The 16717-nt window shown below is 42.5% G+C and overlaps 1 protein-coding gene across 1 annotated transcript; it reads left to right on the top strand.

Moving 5' to 3' along the window:
- Positions 1 to 12194: 12194 nt before the first annotated feature.
- On the top strand, positions 12195 to 16507 carry serpine1 (serpin peptidase inhibitor, clade E (nexin, plasminogen activator inhibitor type 1), member 1). The gene is made up of 9 exons (XM_037113328.1): positions 12195 to 12308; positions 13155 to 13392; positions 13621 to 13845; positions 13971 to 14165; positions 14268 to 14466; positions 14833 to 14933; positions 15047 to 15133; positions 15789 to 15872; positions 15994 to 16507. Exons 2-9 carry the CDS (start codon positions 13155 to 13157, stop codon positions 16038 to 16040), a joined length of 1176 nt encoding a protein of 391 aa, XP_036969223.1. The 5' UTR covers positions 12195 to 12308; the 3' UTR covers positions 16041 to 16507.
- The last annotated feature ends 210 nt before the right edge of the window (positions 16508 to 16717 follow it).

Below are 16717 nucleotides of genomic sequence, written 5' to 3'. Positions count from 1 at the left end.
TTTGATAATAAACAGAAGAATATTAAAATTAATAAAGAAAATTAAAAAAAAAAAAAACAAACAAACATACGGACTTGTCCACTGAGTTACATCAAAATCACATCAGCAGTATGAGAAATTGAGTAACCTAAAGGTAAAAACCTACAATGCCGTCATCTGCAGGGTAGTTCCAGTTTCATTAAATATAAAATCAATCAGACTTTCCATCCTGAGATAATGTTGTAACACTGAGCAAAATGTTAACGTCAGCCCAGCCGTGGCTCCATTTATGGTACGCATACTCCCTCTAGTGGTATGCAATGGAACTCCCGAAATGTTGTTTGGACATTGAAATAGGTTAAAGTCAGTCACTTTATAACACAAAAATACTGCACGGTTTGGGTTTTAGAATACTTTATTTCTTTGGAACAGTTTTTCCATACAGATTTTGAAAATGACTATTTACTGTTGTCATTTTTGTGGCATTATCATTATTGGTGCGTGCATGAAGTATAATTCATTTGCACTTGTTCATGTTGTACTCTGGAGTATGCAAGTTTAGTGGGTATTTCCTATTATGATACATTATTATTATTATTATTATTATTATTATTATTATTATTATTATTATTATTACTGCATGGTGTGTAACATAAAGGCTACAGTAACAGAAAGACAGTTAAAGCATTCCAGACCAGGCCTTATGCCATTAAAATTGAAATGTCTGTTTAGGCCTATATTACACTGTTGGGCTTTTAAACCATTTAATGCTCCTACACTTCAAATTTAAAACTCAAATTGGCACGCTCATTCACTGATCACTGCTTTTGGTTTCACAAAAGAAACTATTTTGTATCTACATTTTTATTTTTTTCATTTTTATTTTTATTTTTTTGCTGTTGTTGGACTCATTCTAGACTTAACGTAGTGACATTTTTCAGCCACTAGAGAGGGCAATGCCTCTCCTACCTCCCCACATTAGGCTGTGGTGGTTCGGGTAATTAGACAGCCTAATGCTTTCTGAGGTGGTACGGGGTGAAGAACACTTTTGTCAAACATTGCATGCTAAATTTAGTCACATCAACCAAACATTGAAAGATTACTGACCTACAGCGTAGCGTAACAGTGTTACAGTAAAATATTTTTCTATCCAAATCTGTCTTAACTGTCATGAAACCAAAACATAATCAGTACCTAATATTTGCGTATAGTTGTAGGTGATTGTGGTGATTGTGTCGTCATCGTTTTAGGCAAGTCATATAAGTGGAGTTAAGTTGAAAGCCTTGAGATGAGCAGCGGTCACCCCAAAACTATTCCCTTGTTTGGGTGTTTCACTTCAGCCTTCAAAGCAAACCCGGGCCTTTTTTTTAATTTTTATTTTTTTTTTATTTCCCATCTCTTTTGTCACTCCTTTTCTCCCCAGACTGTCTGATCTCCATCTCAGAGCTCCAGATGACTGTTCCTCATTACAGTGTTACATAAACGGACACGATTAGACAACAGACTAAGCAACTGCAGAAGCCAGAGGCTCTGACAGGCCCAAGCTGTCGGACAGGGCTAAAGCTCGCCGTTGAGGCCTTCGGAGTGATGTCGTCTTTATTTTTCTTGGAATTCAGGGGCATTTTACAATTCAAAAGAAACAACCTAACTGCGCCTAACTTGAATTTTGAATGTTACCTGAACTTGATCTAGGCGTCTTTGCGTGTCTTTTAAATATAAGAAATTTACAAGAGCAAAGAGTCACACACTCCTCCCTTAAGTGATTCACCACTCACAGCACCATGACAAACATGCCCCTTCAACCTCAGCCAACTTTCGTCTGCCGTATTTCCCATCTACCTCTGCGTTTCAATTTGTCACCGCTGTCAGTGCAAGTCAAGGCTCGACCCTGAGCACATTCTTCCACTTGCTCAATTTGAGGTTTGGCCCCGTCGGCACTGCACGCTTCCCGTTAAGTGTGAAAGCGTAAAAAGAGAGCTGTGTGACGGCAACAGAGAGCAAACAGGGCTCTTTTAATAAACGGGGCAATTATTCTGTCTACATGTCCTGCTGGTTGTAGGGTATGTGTTAAACCTGTGCACGCTCGCTCTCCCCTGGAATGACGTGGAAAAACTGTGTACGGTGAAACGTCAGAGAGCTCCATTCATTCATAGAATCCCAGTCCCAATTTTCCCTATGCAGTGCTATTTCCGAGGAAACACCGCTGGCTTTCTCGCCATCGCCTGCCCCCCCCCCTTCTCAGTTCATGTGAGCAACACACAGCAGAAAAGGAAAATGAGTCAGATGTTAAAAAAAAAAAAAAACATACATATATATGTCAAGTTCTAGAACAAGTCCCAGATGTGCTGCAGTTACAGTCCATCGCCTCTCACAGGCAACACAAGTAAGAAGCAGCAGGGAGAGGGAGGGAGTCCCCGAGGCCACCAGAAAGTTTGTTTTCCTAAATGAGTCATCCCGTTTGGTAAGAAAACATGAATCATCATAATGCTTATACAAATTATATAACAGTTCTATTCACATCCTAAGCTGTCTGTGTATCTGTAATATTTGCAGGCTACTGACAAATTGTATATAATTCTCTTGCCAATAGAGGTTGTGACCAACACACATTTATTTTAGTGACAGAATGATACTTCATAACACAAAAAAAAGATAATGAAATAAAGATTGAGTCAAAAGCACAGAGGACCTCCCAAGTCGTCAGCATCAGGCGGCGCTGCAGTCTAAATAATAGGTTGAGCTTCCGGTTAACAGCACTTCTCCGTGAATGTTACCACAAGAACCGGCTCTAAACAACATCCTCAAGCACCGCCCATCAGAGAGGGAATATACTACTAGCCGCGGCTTTACTGCCCGGGCAAAGCTGTTAACGTTGCAACTTTTCGTTTTGACCGTGAGACGAGTCACTGCAGAGGTTGCGAAACGTTTCCCAGGAGTTTCTTGGGAAAGTACAAAAGCTTCAGTCTTTTCCACCCATCTATTTTCTTCCTCCACCATTTCCCCCTAAGGAGCACAGCAGTATTCATGCAATGGAAGAGACAGAATTCAGGTCCAAACGTGGATTCAAAATACAAGTGGATGTAATGCGTCAAGACTCTGCAAATATTCTCCAGTGCATCCACTTCAAGCATCAGCGTTGAAGGGCACCAGACTTCAGACTGCCCTCTTGTATCTATTTGTTTTGTCTTCTTGCTCAGACACATATTTGTGTTTTTTTTTTGTTTTTTTTTCCCAAGACAGTCTTATCAAGGTTGTTGGAGACACAGTCACAAGCAATGACTCATGGGCCCATGCAGGTGGTGAAAATGGTCAAAACAAACAGTGAATCACTCTACTTTTCCAAGTAGGCAGGAAGTGGCAAGATGGAGGTAAATCTGATCTTGATACGCACGCAAAAGCCGCAACAATCGAGACCTAACGTTTCTCCCACGAGCAAGCACTCGGCCATAGTGGCGTGAAAAACTGCATATATGTATATATTGTTTTTGTATTTTCTTAAGATTGTTGACAGACTTCGACCGCTTGACAGGCGTCGTTACCATGTGTTTCGGACACTGCACGACGGGGGATCAATGGCACCAGAGACGTTCGAGTAATTGCACATTAGATTTGCGCATGTCAGCGATGGATTGCATGAACTAGTGATAATGATTGTCAGACGAAGGCTTACTTCCTGTTGCCAGTAGGTGGGGCAATGTCTAATCCTCCTACTTGGTAGGTAGATGTGTTTTGGGGTAGGACTATGATCTAACATTGGAGAGTTTACATGGAAGTTCTAACAGCTTACGGTGTCCAGTGAGAACTCCGAATCTTCTCCATATACCACCATTAAGGCCTTAATGGTTTGACTGGTGGATTTGGTACATTTTGGTGCAGATTCCACCATGTTTAGTGAAATTACTTCCTGTTTTAGGGTGAATCACTGACCTTCCTGGCGCCATCAGGGACAGGCCCTTCAACGAAAACCCACAATGGCCACGAAATAGCATCTTAAGCGTGTTTGAATGCAGATTGGATCTCATATGGTGGAATTTCCTGGTTGATGGTGAATCACTGACCTTCACCGTGCTGGCCGGGGCGGGGTTAAATTTGGGGCAGATTCCAACACGTACAGCATAGTTACAGCAACTTCCTTTTTCATGAGGAGCAACTGTTGGGATATTCGCCGCACTGCCGTGACCACGCAAAGGTGTAAGATTGCCCTCTCAAAATCTGTGTCCAGATTTTTCATATAACGTCCTTGGTTCGACTATGTACAGCGGAGTTTCATGGCGCCACAGCAGCCTTCGCTGATCCATCATGGCCCCTTCAGTAAAAACTAGCGGCATCATCAAAGTCTTAAGTGTTATCACGATGAGGAGCACTCATCAACAGAGTGCTGCCAGTAAGGGGCACCACGACTGTAACAGCATATCGGAATGAGAATGCGCTCAGGCCCGGGCTCCAGCCAAATGTGTGCAATTTGGGGCAGATCTGACTGCGCACGGTGAATTTGCAGCAACTTCCTGTGGGTTTCCTGGTGAAGCGCTGATGCACAACAGCCATGGCCTTCGGGGAAAACTCAAACTTTCAATGACTTTTAATCACAGACTAGTTAAGATTCCCCTGATGAGGTTACGGTTGCAGTTTGTTAAAGGTTAAGTGCCAATCGCCAAAAATGAGCGCTGGGTTAGAAAAAAAAGGGCCAGCTTCTTGTTGGGTTTAGATGAAATGAAGGAAATGAAGATGGTGGTAATGATAAATAGGAGTTGAGCAGGGAAAAGAGCAGCGGGGCCAACCTCAACCCATAGGAACCTGCAAGATGAGAAAGCAGAAGACTCCAAGGAAGGCCAAATTAGTAACATGCATTAGTGAGACATGAATGTGTCCAGATAGAGAGGAAGAAAGTGAGGCTCAGTGCATTGTGGGGAGCCTCCAGGCAGTCTAAGCCTCTGCCAGCATAGAAGACACAGTCCAGAGTTCAGGGAAAGTTCCTGAAAATCTCTGTGCGGCCTGAAATAGATCAAATGCAGCGAAATTATGTGAATGAAACTTTTAAAAGGGTTGCGTGCTTTCAAATGTGCTTAGCACTAGTACAAGTGGAGCAGGCTAGATCCAGGGCAAGTCCAGTCTGGTGCCAGGAGGCCAAGTATCCAGTGCGTTTTATCTGTGAAATAGCTGCAGCGCTTATCTGGATTTATGCTCGTTTCACTGTTGGAAGACAGCTGTGCGAAGTTTTCCAGAGACTTTATGTGTGGTGTTTTGGTTTTTTTGTTTTGTTTTGTTTTTTTTTGGCGGGTCAGCAGAAACTGGCCAAGTTACGTAACTGCGCACGTCTAGGTGTTTCGCCCGTGCATGTGTATCCATGAATGCAGTGTACCGATCGTCTGTCTGTACATTTGGTCTGGTTTCCGTAGCCCCACCCACTTAGTCACCTCAACCACATGCAGGTAAACACGGGCCAGCAGCAGTGGAGCTTTCCACTCATTCGCTTTGTACTCCTCCTTTATGGTTTATCGCCGCAGATGCCGTACACACACAGCCAGAGCCAGGATTTGTGGTAAGGATTTGAGTTTAGAGTTTAAATCACTCATAAGGGGATGAGAGGTAACGAGTGCCAACACATAAAAGGAAAACTGAACTAGAAATTGAACTAGAATAGGAGCACAAATGTAATGAAGAAGAAAGAAAGAGGACGTTTTTGAGAGTACTTTATGTACCACAGATTTCATGTTGTTGTTAACATTGATTGTTAAGAAGATGCAAACGCCCAATACGTATCTAAATTAAGTCCAAACCAATGAAATGCCCTTTGAAATAAAAATATACTGTCAATGTAATTTGTATTTGCAATAGATATAAAGAAGAGGTATTTCTCATCAGTGATCCATTTAGTTACTGTAGCATCTCAGTAAAAATCACAGCTCTCTGTCTGTGCCTCATTTCCTGTCAGCATAGATTCTTAAGCTCATCTTTGTTGCTGCCCTAGCAGCTTGTCTAGGTGCCAAGCACATCTGCAAGCGGTTCTCAGACGTTGGCCCGAACGACTAAAGCTCTCGTTCCTCAGTTGGCGTTCTGGCGAACATCCCCCAGAGATATACCTTCCTTTAAGCCTCTCAACTGCGCAAGGATTTAAACGTGGTATTGAAAGGTTCCTCCATGACCAGGGACAAATACACTGTTTTAAATGCTGACAACCAATACAATGTAGATTTGCTTATAGAAGAAATGTTACAAGTTTTGCAGAGTAATGTCACATCTACAACTGATGACAGATTTTAATTTATTGTCATGGTAGTACAGAATAGAACCGGCAGAGCTCGTCTTAGTACCTTTCCCTTAAGTACTGAATGATGAGATTTTATTAAAGACCCTGTACAACCCTGACAAAAAGTGGAAACAATAATTTTTGTTTCTATCTCTGTCTTACCAGTCGCCAAAGTGTCTAGTATGCAAAAAATCTGCACTAAAGGTACAGAGTAAAACGCCCAGTTGTGTTAATGAGAAAGCAGGTTTTATTACTTACTGATCTTGTAGAAAGAATGCTGGTTTTGAATGTCTTGAGAAACTCATATCAGTGGGGTAACAGACTTTGACACAACACCAGAGCACTCTGGCCCATCCTTTCACTCGTTTTCCCCATCAGAGGGCTTCTTTTTCTTTCTTTCTTTCTTTTTTTTTATTCGGAGTATAGAGTTTCTGCAGTTATTCCTGTGTATCCTGCTCCAGTCTAGCGTCAACAGTTACCTGGGGATAGTGACCTGGCAAAATGATCCCTCGTCCCTTTTTTGGTTAGGTGATGGCAGACCCGCTTCGTTTGCGCCCGTCATGCTGCATTCAGTTTTTGCAGGCAAACCCCATCCCGGTGGGAAGACTGAATAGCAATTAAAGAGCACGCGGGCCTCGAAGTGTGTTCGGATGCTACAAGTTGAGTTGGGGTTAAAATTTAGTTTTGTTTTTGAGAAAAGAGGATTTTAATTGGATTTGATTTCAGCTGCTTTCATCGGAAAATCTTGCCACATCAATGGCTGTCAGGGTTTACTCACCAGCATGAATAATGCCACACTGGGCACAGGTCATGGTCTCGGTCATGGAAATTGTCGGTTGCTTATCAGGAATGGGTGTTCTTTTAGTGTAAGATGACACATTCAGCAGCTTCTCCCCTACTGTCTTGTGAGTTGTCATCAACAACACAGCCCCCACTTTTACTTCCTGTCCTGCCTTAGGACCACTTTCCATGGTGACTGTGTTCTGGAGATTCGTTCATGTAAGCTTGGTGGTAGCTGAGCAACAATTACAAACTTCTGTTGCATCGATATCAGTCAACAGATTTACAATTTATCTCTTCTTTTCATTGTTTCCTTTTAAAGCAGTGACAGATCAGATGACAGTTACAAACATCTCATATTATATAAATAAATATATAAATTACATACAAATATTATGGAAGAGATATTCAACCCATGGACTAAAACAAGCGAAAGCAGGGCAAATCAGGAACAGAAAGGAGTAGATAAATACATTTTAAAAAAGACAGAAAAAATATAAATAATTGTAAAAAAAAAAGAAAAAAAAAGATGATAATAATAAAATCAGATAGAATGAAGTAAATAACAATTAATAGTGGTAATAAGAGGTGAACGAGTAAATAGCATAGTGAGTATGATTAAATGGGTCAGAGAAAAAAAAAGAAAAGGATTAAACAATTTTAATAGGCTATGGCTTTGTCTTTCTTGAAGGTCCTGTGAGCTACTAAGCAATTATGATAAAATAAATAGGCATAGGTAATGCGAAACAAGGAAAGCAGCCAAATAACTCGGTCAAAACATGCACTAATGACATGATGACGGCCTGGAGCCCCCTCGACATTAACAATAAACACCACATGGCTGCAATTCTATGAAATCTCTTTTAAAATGTCTTTCCAAACATGCCATTGTTCAAAAAGAATGCTCAAAACAAATAAGATCACCTTTATCTGCGTGTCTGTTGGAGAGTCAGGAAGTGTGACTATCTCTGACCCCTTGATTCACTTCCTCTTTTCATTCCCATAAACCGTCTGCTGCTGTCAGATGTGACACGACAAAACCTGCCTGTGATGCCTTCGGGGTCTGACCAATGGTCCCGTAATCAAGTCTCACGGCAGGGTTAAAAATAAAAACCTCTCTTGTCCACCTGCCACTGTAGCTGTTGGATCACTAAATCTAACTACTAACTCATTTTTACAATAGTATCTGCAAGACAGTCCAGAAAAAAGGCCATGTTATTAAATGAGGTCAATATTTAAACGCTTGAGCAAACTGCTGGAATGCTCTTTTCTTGTCTCTCTCATACAGACACACACATACACACACACACACACACACACACACACACACACACAGGTAAGCATGCACACACAAACACGCAAAGTCTGGAAGTCCTCCAACAGGGGCGTCTTGCAGCTGTATCCTCCAGGGCCGTTTCATCTGTGCCTAAACCTAAACTGACAGACTTGATTCGTTTTGAAATAACATGCGCCTACGAGGAGTGAGGAGTCAACACACCCATATATAGTCAGGCATCAAGGATCAGCAGCTAATAACTTAGCATGGTATGATATACGCAATATGTAGACCACTGTTTATGTACTGACAGGTGCGTGTTAAAAGGGAGGAAAATCACAACCAAAATGGCACAACACATACACACTTTTCAGATTGCATACACCATTTTTCTTAAGCATTTATATTATATATTATACATTTAACTGAATTAATCAAATCTTGCCCTTGCCAGAGTTTATATTGGTCTACTGTAAATGGTTAAACTATCCATAATGAGTTTGAATTAGTCGTCATTTTTTAGCATAAGCTGTTATCCAACAACAAATGTCTGAACATGGCAGCAAATATTAAGTTTATATTCTTTCTTTTTCTTTTTTATATTTTAGAAAATAAAGCTGGACTGAGAAACCATGACAAGCACTCAGCTCACTGAGTCCACTCAGCAGAAAATACCTGCCGTCTGGGGAGTGGGTGGCTGTAAAATAGCGTAATATGCTTAGGTCCACAGGAAGCCTCATTTATAACATTAGTGTCAGTCCGTCCTCAGACAGATACAGTCAGATATCGAGGCAGACACCACTTGTATCCCCCCTGCCGTGTCATCATATGTTCCCTGAAGTTAGAGAAAGCTGCAAACGACAGGACTGTCTGTCACGTGGTCTGATAGAGCAACCTGCAGTTTCCGTGTTTTTGACTAACATCTGATGGTTAGCGAGTGGATGTTTTCAGTGTATGTGTGTGTGTGTGTGTGTGTGTGTGTGTGTGTGTGTGTGTGAGTGATGTTGTTTGTTGTCTTGGCAACAGTTTATTCCCATGTTCCCGAAGCCCCCGCAGAGAACCGGGTGGGCGGTAGGAGCCAGATTTCCATTGACAGCCTCATGTGGAATGTACCAAATCCTCAGGGGGCTGTGTGTGTGTGTGTGGGGGGGGGGGTACACCAGGACACAGAAGAAAGGTTTGCCTTCATGCATCTGTTTATTTAAGGCAACATTGTGGAAAAAAAAAAAAAAAAAGCATCAGGATGACGTGGTGAGCCTCTGTAAATAACTCATGAGGTCACCGGCCCCGGCAGTCACGGCTGTTGTTCTGTGGTTTCCGTTTGTTCACATCTCCAAGTAATTAGTGGCGAACGCAGCTTCTTAAGCTTGATGGCATAATTGTTGTAATATGTCGTTTAACAGTGCAGTTAAAGCGCAACCAGACTCAAAGACAGCCACCAAGACACAGAGCGAAAACCATCAGAGTTTAAGGGACAAGGCAAGTACAAAGTACAAGACGGTGTAAACGGGCCCGTAAATATGCCACCAGAGACACATTTAGTCTTGACATGGAGGGAGATAAAAGGCAGAGGACAATGAGATCAGGGCAGTCTAGATCCCATATCTTGTCATCTCCGTTTATAGCCTTGGTGTGACCCCTTTTACTTTTTTCTTCACTGCAGCTTTCGACACGGCAGATTATGTCATTGAAATCGACCGTCTCGCAACCTAGCCTGGCATCACTTTTATGTTCTTTTGATCCCTTGAAACAACATGTTCTCACCACCCAACTTGCGGCAGCAGAGTCACGTCTTTCAGGCGCGCTGACTTACTCTCGTCGCAAATCTTCCCTGGCCACAGACTGCACATTTGTCCTGGTCTCTGGAGGGAAAGTCAACTGCATGATCCACCCGGTTACCCCAACCGCCCTCCGACTCAGACCGTCGGATGAAGGCTGTGAGAAGCAGAACTTATAGACTCATACTACAACCTCAGTGGTAACCAAAAGAGCACCAAAAAGTGTACATTTGTATATGTATTTATATCTATTTTCAGAACAATCAGCCGAGAAAAAGAACCAACCAATACCACCAATGGTGACTCTTTGAAATCGAGATGAGAACAGTCTGTGGATGCAAACAGAAACACTAGGAAATGTTTTTCGTACGTCGCCGCCTGCATGACCTTCCGAGTGTCTTGTTTTTGCTTTGTCTGTCAAAGCACTTTGTAAAGCCCCGTTTTATCTATCGTTCCAGGCAGACTTTGGGGGGGGGGGGAGAAAAAGTGTGTTAATTTCCCCTCTCTGTCCGCACCACATGCTTTGGTGAGTAGGGGGATAAGGAATGCTCGAAAGGCATGACCAAATTTGGCGATTCGATGTGTCAGTGAGAGTCATTAGAATGACTGTATGAGAGCTATTGTGAATGCTTGAATCATTGTGCTCATGTTGGGACAACCGTGCTGCGCCGAGTGGTAAAAATAACCACGAAAATATCGTTAAAATCAAAAACAGATGATCCTCCTGGTAGCATCGCAACTTGCATTTTCAAGTTGGAGGGGAGGGGAGGCGCCAGCAGAGTGCACATGTGGTGCAGAGTGAGATCTCTTGGGAAACAGGTGGTGAGATTCAGCGGTTTCTTGTGTAAAAAAGGGAAATCTTGGCCAGAAAGTGACACTGAACTCAGGAATCATTCACTGAAGAATGTGGCTGAGTCAAAAGTGCTTTTCGAGTAGGCATTTTGGCCAGTTCGTGCCCTCTGGAGATTATGACCGTCCACAGCAAATGTTTTTGGCAGGTGCCAACGCTGTAGCAGCCCAAAATGTTCTGCCCTAATAAACATACACTGTGGATTGGTTTTCTTGACTTTAGAAAAAACTAGTCTCCCCTCAAGATCCACGATTGGTAGCAACTCCGGAGCATTGAGTGATCTTCACCGCTTGATGCTCGGTTGGCATTGTTCACGAAATACGATTTTAAAAAGGGACACCTGAGGTGGGTTTTGCTTCATAAACTAGTATTCCGAAGGTCAGAAGTGAGCTTATAAAATATCACTATTTAGTTTATCTACAGTAGGACACATGTTCTGTGACATATTGTATATATACTGTTATGCTGTGATGGAGAATAATGTTTAAGTAGAGCAGCACACAATTTTCTAAGGATAATAGATACTCCCTAAGATATGTCCTAACTACCTACATATAATCTTTATTATTGTATGCAAAATAAGAAGTTTTTCATCTTTGCATTGACAAATGAGAGAGCGTACATAAAACTGTATTTCTGAAAATATGACATGATGGTCTTCTTGTATTTGCTAATGATTTGGAAACAGTTAATCCCTTATTCTATGACAGGTTTGTTGTCCTAATATGGTTGCTCATAAGCTATTTTCTTTTCTCATTTCACTGTCACTACTCATACATTGTTGCATTGTATCTGGCCTGCAGTTTTAAAAATACCTTTCTCTCGCTGGAAAGAAAACACTGTGGTACATTTTTAAACCAATTATCATGAGTTTGGCTCATGTCAAGATCACAAAACACTTAGGGCAGAACTTTACTTCCTGCACATGCCAGAGCGATGAGTGTGCGTGTGAGTGTGTGTGTGTCTGTGCGATTGAATGAGACAGGGAAAACACGAACCATGTTAACTGACTTTCCATGTGCTCTGTCATGCTTTTGGGCAAAGAGGCGGGGAGGAGGGGTGAGTGACTGTGGATGTGCGTTCGAGAAAAAGGAAGCCCGTCCAGACAGTGTCAGATGACATCATCGTCTCAGATGACTTCTGTATGTGTGTGTGTGTGTGTGTGAGTGAGAGAGAGAGAGAGAGAGAGAGAGTGTGTATGTGTGTGTATGTGTGTGTGTAGGGGTGGGGGTGGGGGGGCGGGGCTTTTAGACCATGCAGCTGCACGCTATAAAAAGAGGGAAACTCATTTAAGTCCCTCAGACTCAACAAGCAGCAAACGCGGCAGTAGCAGCAAAGGAGACTGAAGCTGAACCGAGACCTACTTTGCACCTACATCTGACACATTTCTGCCAAAAGGTAAGAACATCAAATGGACTAAGAAAAAGCTTTAGTTGCAAATATAATTGTGTCAAAAAATACAGGCAGATTTATTTTATTTTATTTGTTTATTTTGTATTAGGGAGCAATAACATCATGCAAAACCACGTGGAGTGAAATCAGTTTTTTAATTTAGATCAAGACAAAATGTCCCAGTGTCATTAATGTGATTAATCTGTTATAGTAAAGTACTGTTATAGTATTGTGAAAGATTACCAGGGTTAACTAAACATGCAAATGACAGTTGTCAAACGTTAGTAGCCTACATAAGATTTTTATATTTTGGTATTAGTGTGTCAAACAGGGACAGAGTTAGCCTCGCTGTTGCCAGGATTTAAGACACATATTTCCCCGGATTGCTCAAAAAGCTCAGATTCCCCCTAAAAGTTACTCAAGACGTGACCTCAGTGCAGTTCACGTTCAGAATTACCGATGTGCAAAAATTTCCCGTATCACCGAATCCTTGAGAATTTTTTGATCGTATACTTTTTTTTACCAGTTTTCTGAAAGCTAAAAAAAAAGGAAAAAAAAAAAACTTGCCTTTTTTTCTTTCACAATATTTGATTGAAAACTTCTGAAAGCTGTTAATCAGAGACAGACACATTGCACAACATCAAGAACATATCTGGCAACCTGTTTTTTTTTTTTTTGTTGTTTTTTTTTCTGACAGGGTCCATCCATCATATTTTGCTCTGCTTTGGGATGCGCTTTTTACATTTAGGTGTTGCATTTCAAGTGTGCCTGTTGCACACTGAATCGGAATTTAACCCAGACGCCGTGAGACTTACCCCCGTTTACCCCTATCCTCTCTCTCTTTTTCCCAAGATGCTTTGCGTGTATGCTTTCCTGTTCCTTATCCTGAACGGCGTGGGACTGGGCTCTCTGCCGGATAAACTGAATGACTTCGGCCTGAGGGTCTTCACGCAGCTGGCCCAGAGCTCCCAGGACAAGAACGTGGCCTTGTCCCCGTACGGCGTGTCCACCGTCCTGGCCATGGCTCAGCTCGGCGCTGCCGGGAGCACCCGCAAGGCCTTGACCACCGCCATGGGCTTTTCTCTGCAAGGTGAGTGACACATGGATTCAAAAGAAGAGGATATTCTGTTGGCTAATGTGACACTAATGCAGAACCAAACCATGACAGCACACACATAACAACAACACACATAAATCATGACAGTACAAACCTGTGCCGCGATTCATGGACAAATACATTTGTGGATTTCGCTAGACTGGAGCATGGGAGGAAAGTAGACTGATGTATCGTTGATGTATCCTCTTACCTCTACTGCAGAGCGAGGGATGTCTCGGCAGCAGCGTCTCCTGCATCGCGACATGTCCAGCGAGGAGGGGGTGGAGACAGCCAGCGGGGTTATGGTCGAGAGGAAGATGAGTCTGGAGAAGGGTTTCCGCCGGGCCCTGGCCAAGGCCTTCCAGACCCACCCTCACCAGGTGGACTTCACCAATCCAGACCAGGCGGTCGGCATCATCAACGCGTGGGTCTCGGACCACACTGCAGGTACCCACACCGGCAATGTGCATCCGCGGGATTCTCCAAAAGAGCTTCTCTTCTACCACCATCAACTTTTGCGCTGCTTCTGCCTCTTAAATCCTTTGTGACCTCTGTTGTGTCTTCTCCAACAGCTGCCATCCCCGAGTTCTTGGTACCTGGATCTCTGACAGATGAGACCCGCCTGGTCCTTCTCAACGCTCTCCATTTTCAGGCCCTCTGGAAGGTTCCCTTTGACCCCAAAATGACGCAGGAGAGGATGTTCCACTGTGCCAACGGGAGCTCTGTGCCCGTCCACATGATGAGACTCACCAACCGCTTCCACTACGGTAGCTCTCAACACACTGACCCAATGCATATATTTTGTTATGTACCAGGTAATGTGTGCGTTACTGACAAAAAAAAAAAACATGCATCTCCTTAATCCTCAGGCGAGTTTGTGACGGCTGACGGTATCGACTATGATGTCATTGAGGTCCCATACGAGGGCGACTCACTGAGCATGCTCCTCGTGTCCCCCATCGAGCCTGAAGTTCCACTGAGCGCGCTCAGCGCGGACCTAAGCAGCCAGAGAATTCAGCAGTGGCGAGCCGAGCTGAGGAACGCCAAGAGACAGCTGGCCATGCCCAGGTGAGAGGGGAAGGCTGTTATCGGCTGATACTGGCCTATGACAGCCTGATCAAAATCAATATATTGTTATCAAATTCCCAGTTAAGACTAGCGTTTTAGTGCGCTGATGTAATTTCAAACAGTACATTCATCGTTAAACTGTGAAAAGATCCTGCTTGTGAAATATCTTTGTCACAAGTGTGTGATTGCCACATTTGTGGGATCATTGCAGAAACACGGTGGATATATCTGTATCCGGATTTCTTTTTTACTTCCTACGCCAGGCTCTAATTTCCTTCTAGATAAGGTGTAGTTTTAAGTATGTTTGTGTCATATTGATTTAAACATGGCGACTAGTATGAAAACTGAGGATGGGTTTTTTTGCAGGTTTACTCTGAACTCCGAGGTGAATTTGAAAGATGCCCTGCTTAACATGGGTCTGGGAGACATGTTCAACCTGGCTACCGCTGACTTCACACGCATCACCAGTAAGTTGTCCTTATATAAGACGAGAGCTAGTCAGAGCCTCCCTGGAGGGGAAAAAACTTCAGTGCACTGAGATGACCTCTGTAACTAATTTGTGCATGTCTCTGCCCCGCAGCTGATGAGAGGCTGTGCGTGTCGAAGGTTCTGCAGCGAGTGAAGATTGAGGTGAATGAGCGAGGGACCAAGGGAGCTGCAGCGACAGGTAGGCTCAGTTCTGAGTCGCACACACAACAAGTCACCAGTCATGGCCGTCAGTGGACAGTTTAGAGGACATTCTCTCTTTAAACATTTAACTAATTCTCTTATCAATGGATTGTCCCATTTTCTTATTTTTTTTGGTCTTGAGTATAGTTTCTGTTAGAAGTAACAGCATTGCACTTACCACTTGATTTACCAACTCACACAACGATGGCCAGAACAACACCAAAAAAAGAAAGAACATAATTGTAATAAAACGGAATTGTGCTTTAAGCAAAGCTGCAGTCCTAAGCCAGAAACTCCTGATAAAATACATGTTTGAAAAGTCAAAATTAACAAAGGAACCATATTTGTTTTAACTCATCCTCAACACTCAAATGTAAAAAAATAAAGTACACTTAATCAGAGAAAATGTAGTTTAAGTGCATTTATGCTACATGGAACAATCAATATGAAATAAAAACAAATCAATTGCTCGGAGTAGTGGAGGCAGTGATAAATACAACATTGGTGACCCTGTGGTGTAAAGAATAAGCTGACTTTTATTATCTTAGATAATACTTGTATGGCACATAAGGTAGTTTGTGCTCAAAATTTCAAATTACAGCTAAATTTTGCACTGACACTGACCTGCTTATCCATTTCCCCCCCTCTTTTAGCTGCAGTGATGTTTTCTCGCATGGCGGTGGAGGAGATAACCCTGGACCGACCCTTCCTCTTCCTCATCCAGCATAAAAGCACAGGTAACGCTCTCGTTGCATTCAATTTGAAGTCCCATTTTTTTTTCCCCCAATGGCATTCAACGGAGCACTCCAGGTAGAGCGGCGGTTCGGCGCATCTAATGTTTCCCTTTCCTGTGTTCAGGTACTGTTCTGTTCATGGGTCAGTTCAACCAGCCTCAACAACATTAAGCCACGCTGAAGACGTGCCTTCATTCCACTGTGTCTGACTACTGCTGCTCATATGGCACATGATGACCATTCCACCAGACGTACAAAGTGCATACGACTTCTTCTGATTCTACAGACTTGAGTCACTAGTTTATTTATATGTTTGATACAACAAGACAGATGATCGCATCAAGATTGACTGAGATAGTATTCTGCGTGGTCATGCTTATGCTGTTTATTCATTTCTCTGAATATTCGTGGTTGACAAGACAGAAAGAAATATGAAGGAAAGTAACTAAGTTGTGTACTGATGTCTGACACAATGAGCACCAATGCACTTCACAAAGAGAGATGTTTCTACAGGCTGCATATGTTTTAAAAAAAATGTATTTTGTATCTATTTTTACAATGGCAATGTTTATTTTTGTTATCGTCATATACATGTGTATTTTGCAGTATTTATATTTATTAAAATACTATGTTTTTAAGCTGTTGTCTGTGTGATGTTGAGATCTGTGGTATACACTGACCTCTTGTGTCCAAACAGCCAAAAGTCAGGCCTTCCCTAATTTAACATGATGTATTGAAGATCTGGCGATCATTTATACACACACTGAATGAAGTCATGATTAAATATCATATGATAAACTTGCAATGCTAGCTATGTTTTCATCAGATTATTTATAGGCCATGAAAGT

The sequence above is a fragment of the Acanthopagrus latus genome, chromosome 10 (genome assembly GCF_904848185.1).
Source record: "Acanthopagrus latus isolate v.2019 chromosome 10, fAcaLat1.1, whole genome shotgun sequence".
Taxonomy (NCBI): domain Eukaryota; kingdom Metazoa; phylum Chordata; class Actinopteri; order Spariformes; family Sparidae; genus Acanthopagrus; species Acanthopagrus latus.
The sequence above is the reverse complement of the archived record's forward strand: the minus strand, read 5'-3'. Positions and strand labels throughout refer to the sequence as shown.

Excerpts from the sequence above, each read along its gene's own strand:
- serpine1 (XM_037113328.1), top strand. The coding sequence starts at position 13,155 with ATGCTTTGCGTGTATGCTTTCCTGTTCCTTATCCTGAACGGCGTGGGA. Across the intron at positions 14,166-14,267 it reads CACCAACCGCTTCCACTACG|GCGAGTTTGTGACGGCTGAC; the intron begins GTAGCTCTCAAC and ends CTTAATCCTCAG. Across the intron at positions 14,934-15,046 it reads TGACTTCACACGCATCACCA|CTGATGAGAGGCTGTGCGTG; the intron begins GTAAGTTGTCCT and ends TCTGCCCCGCAG.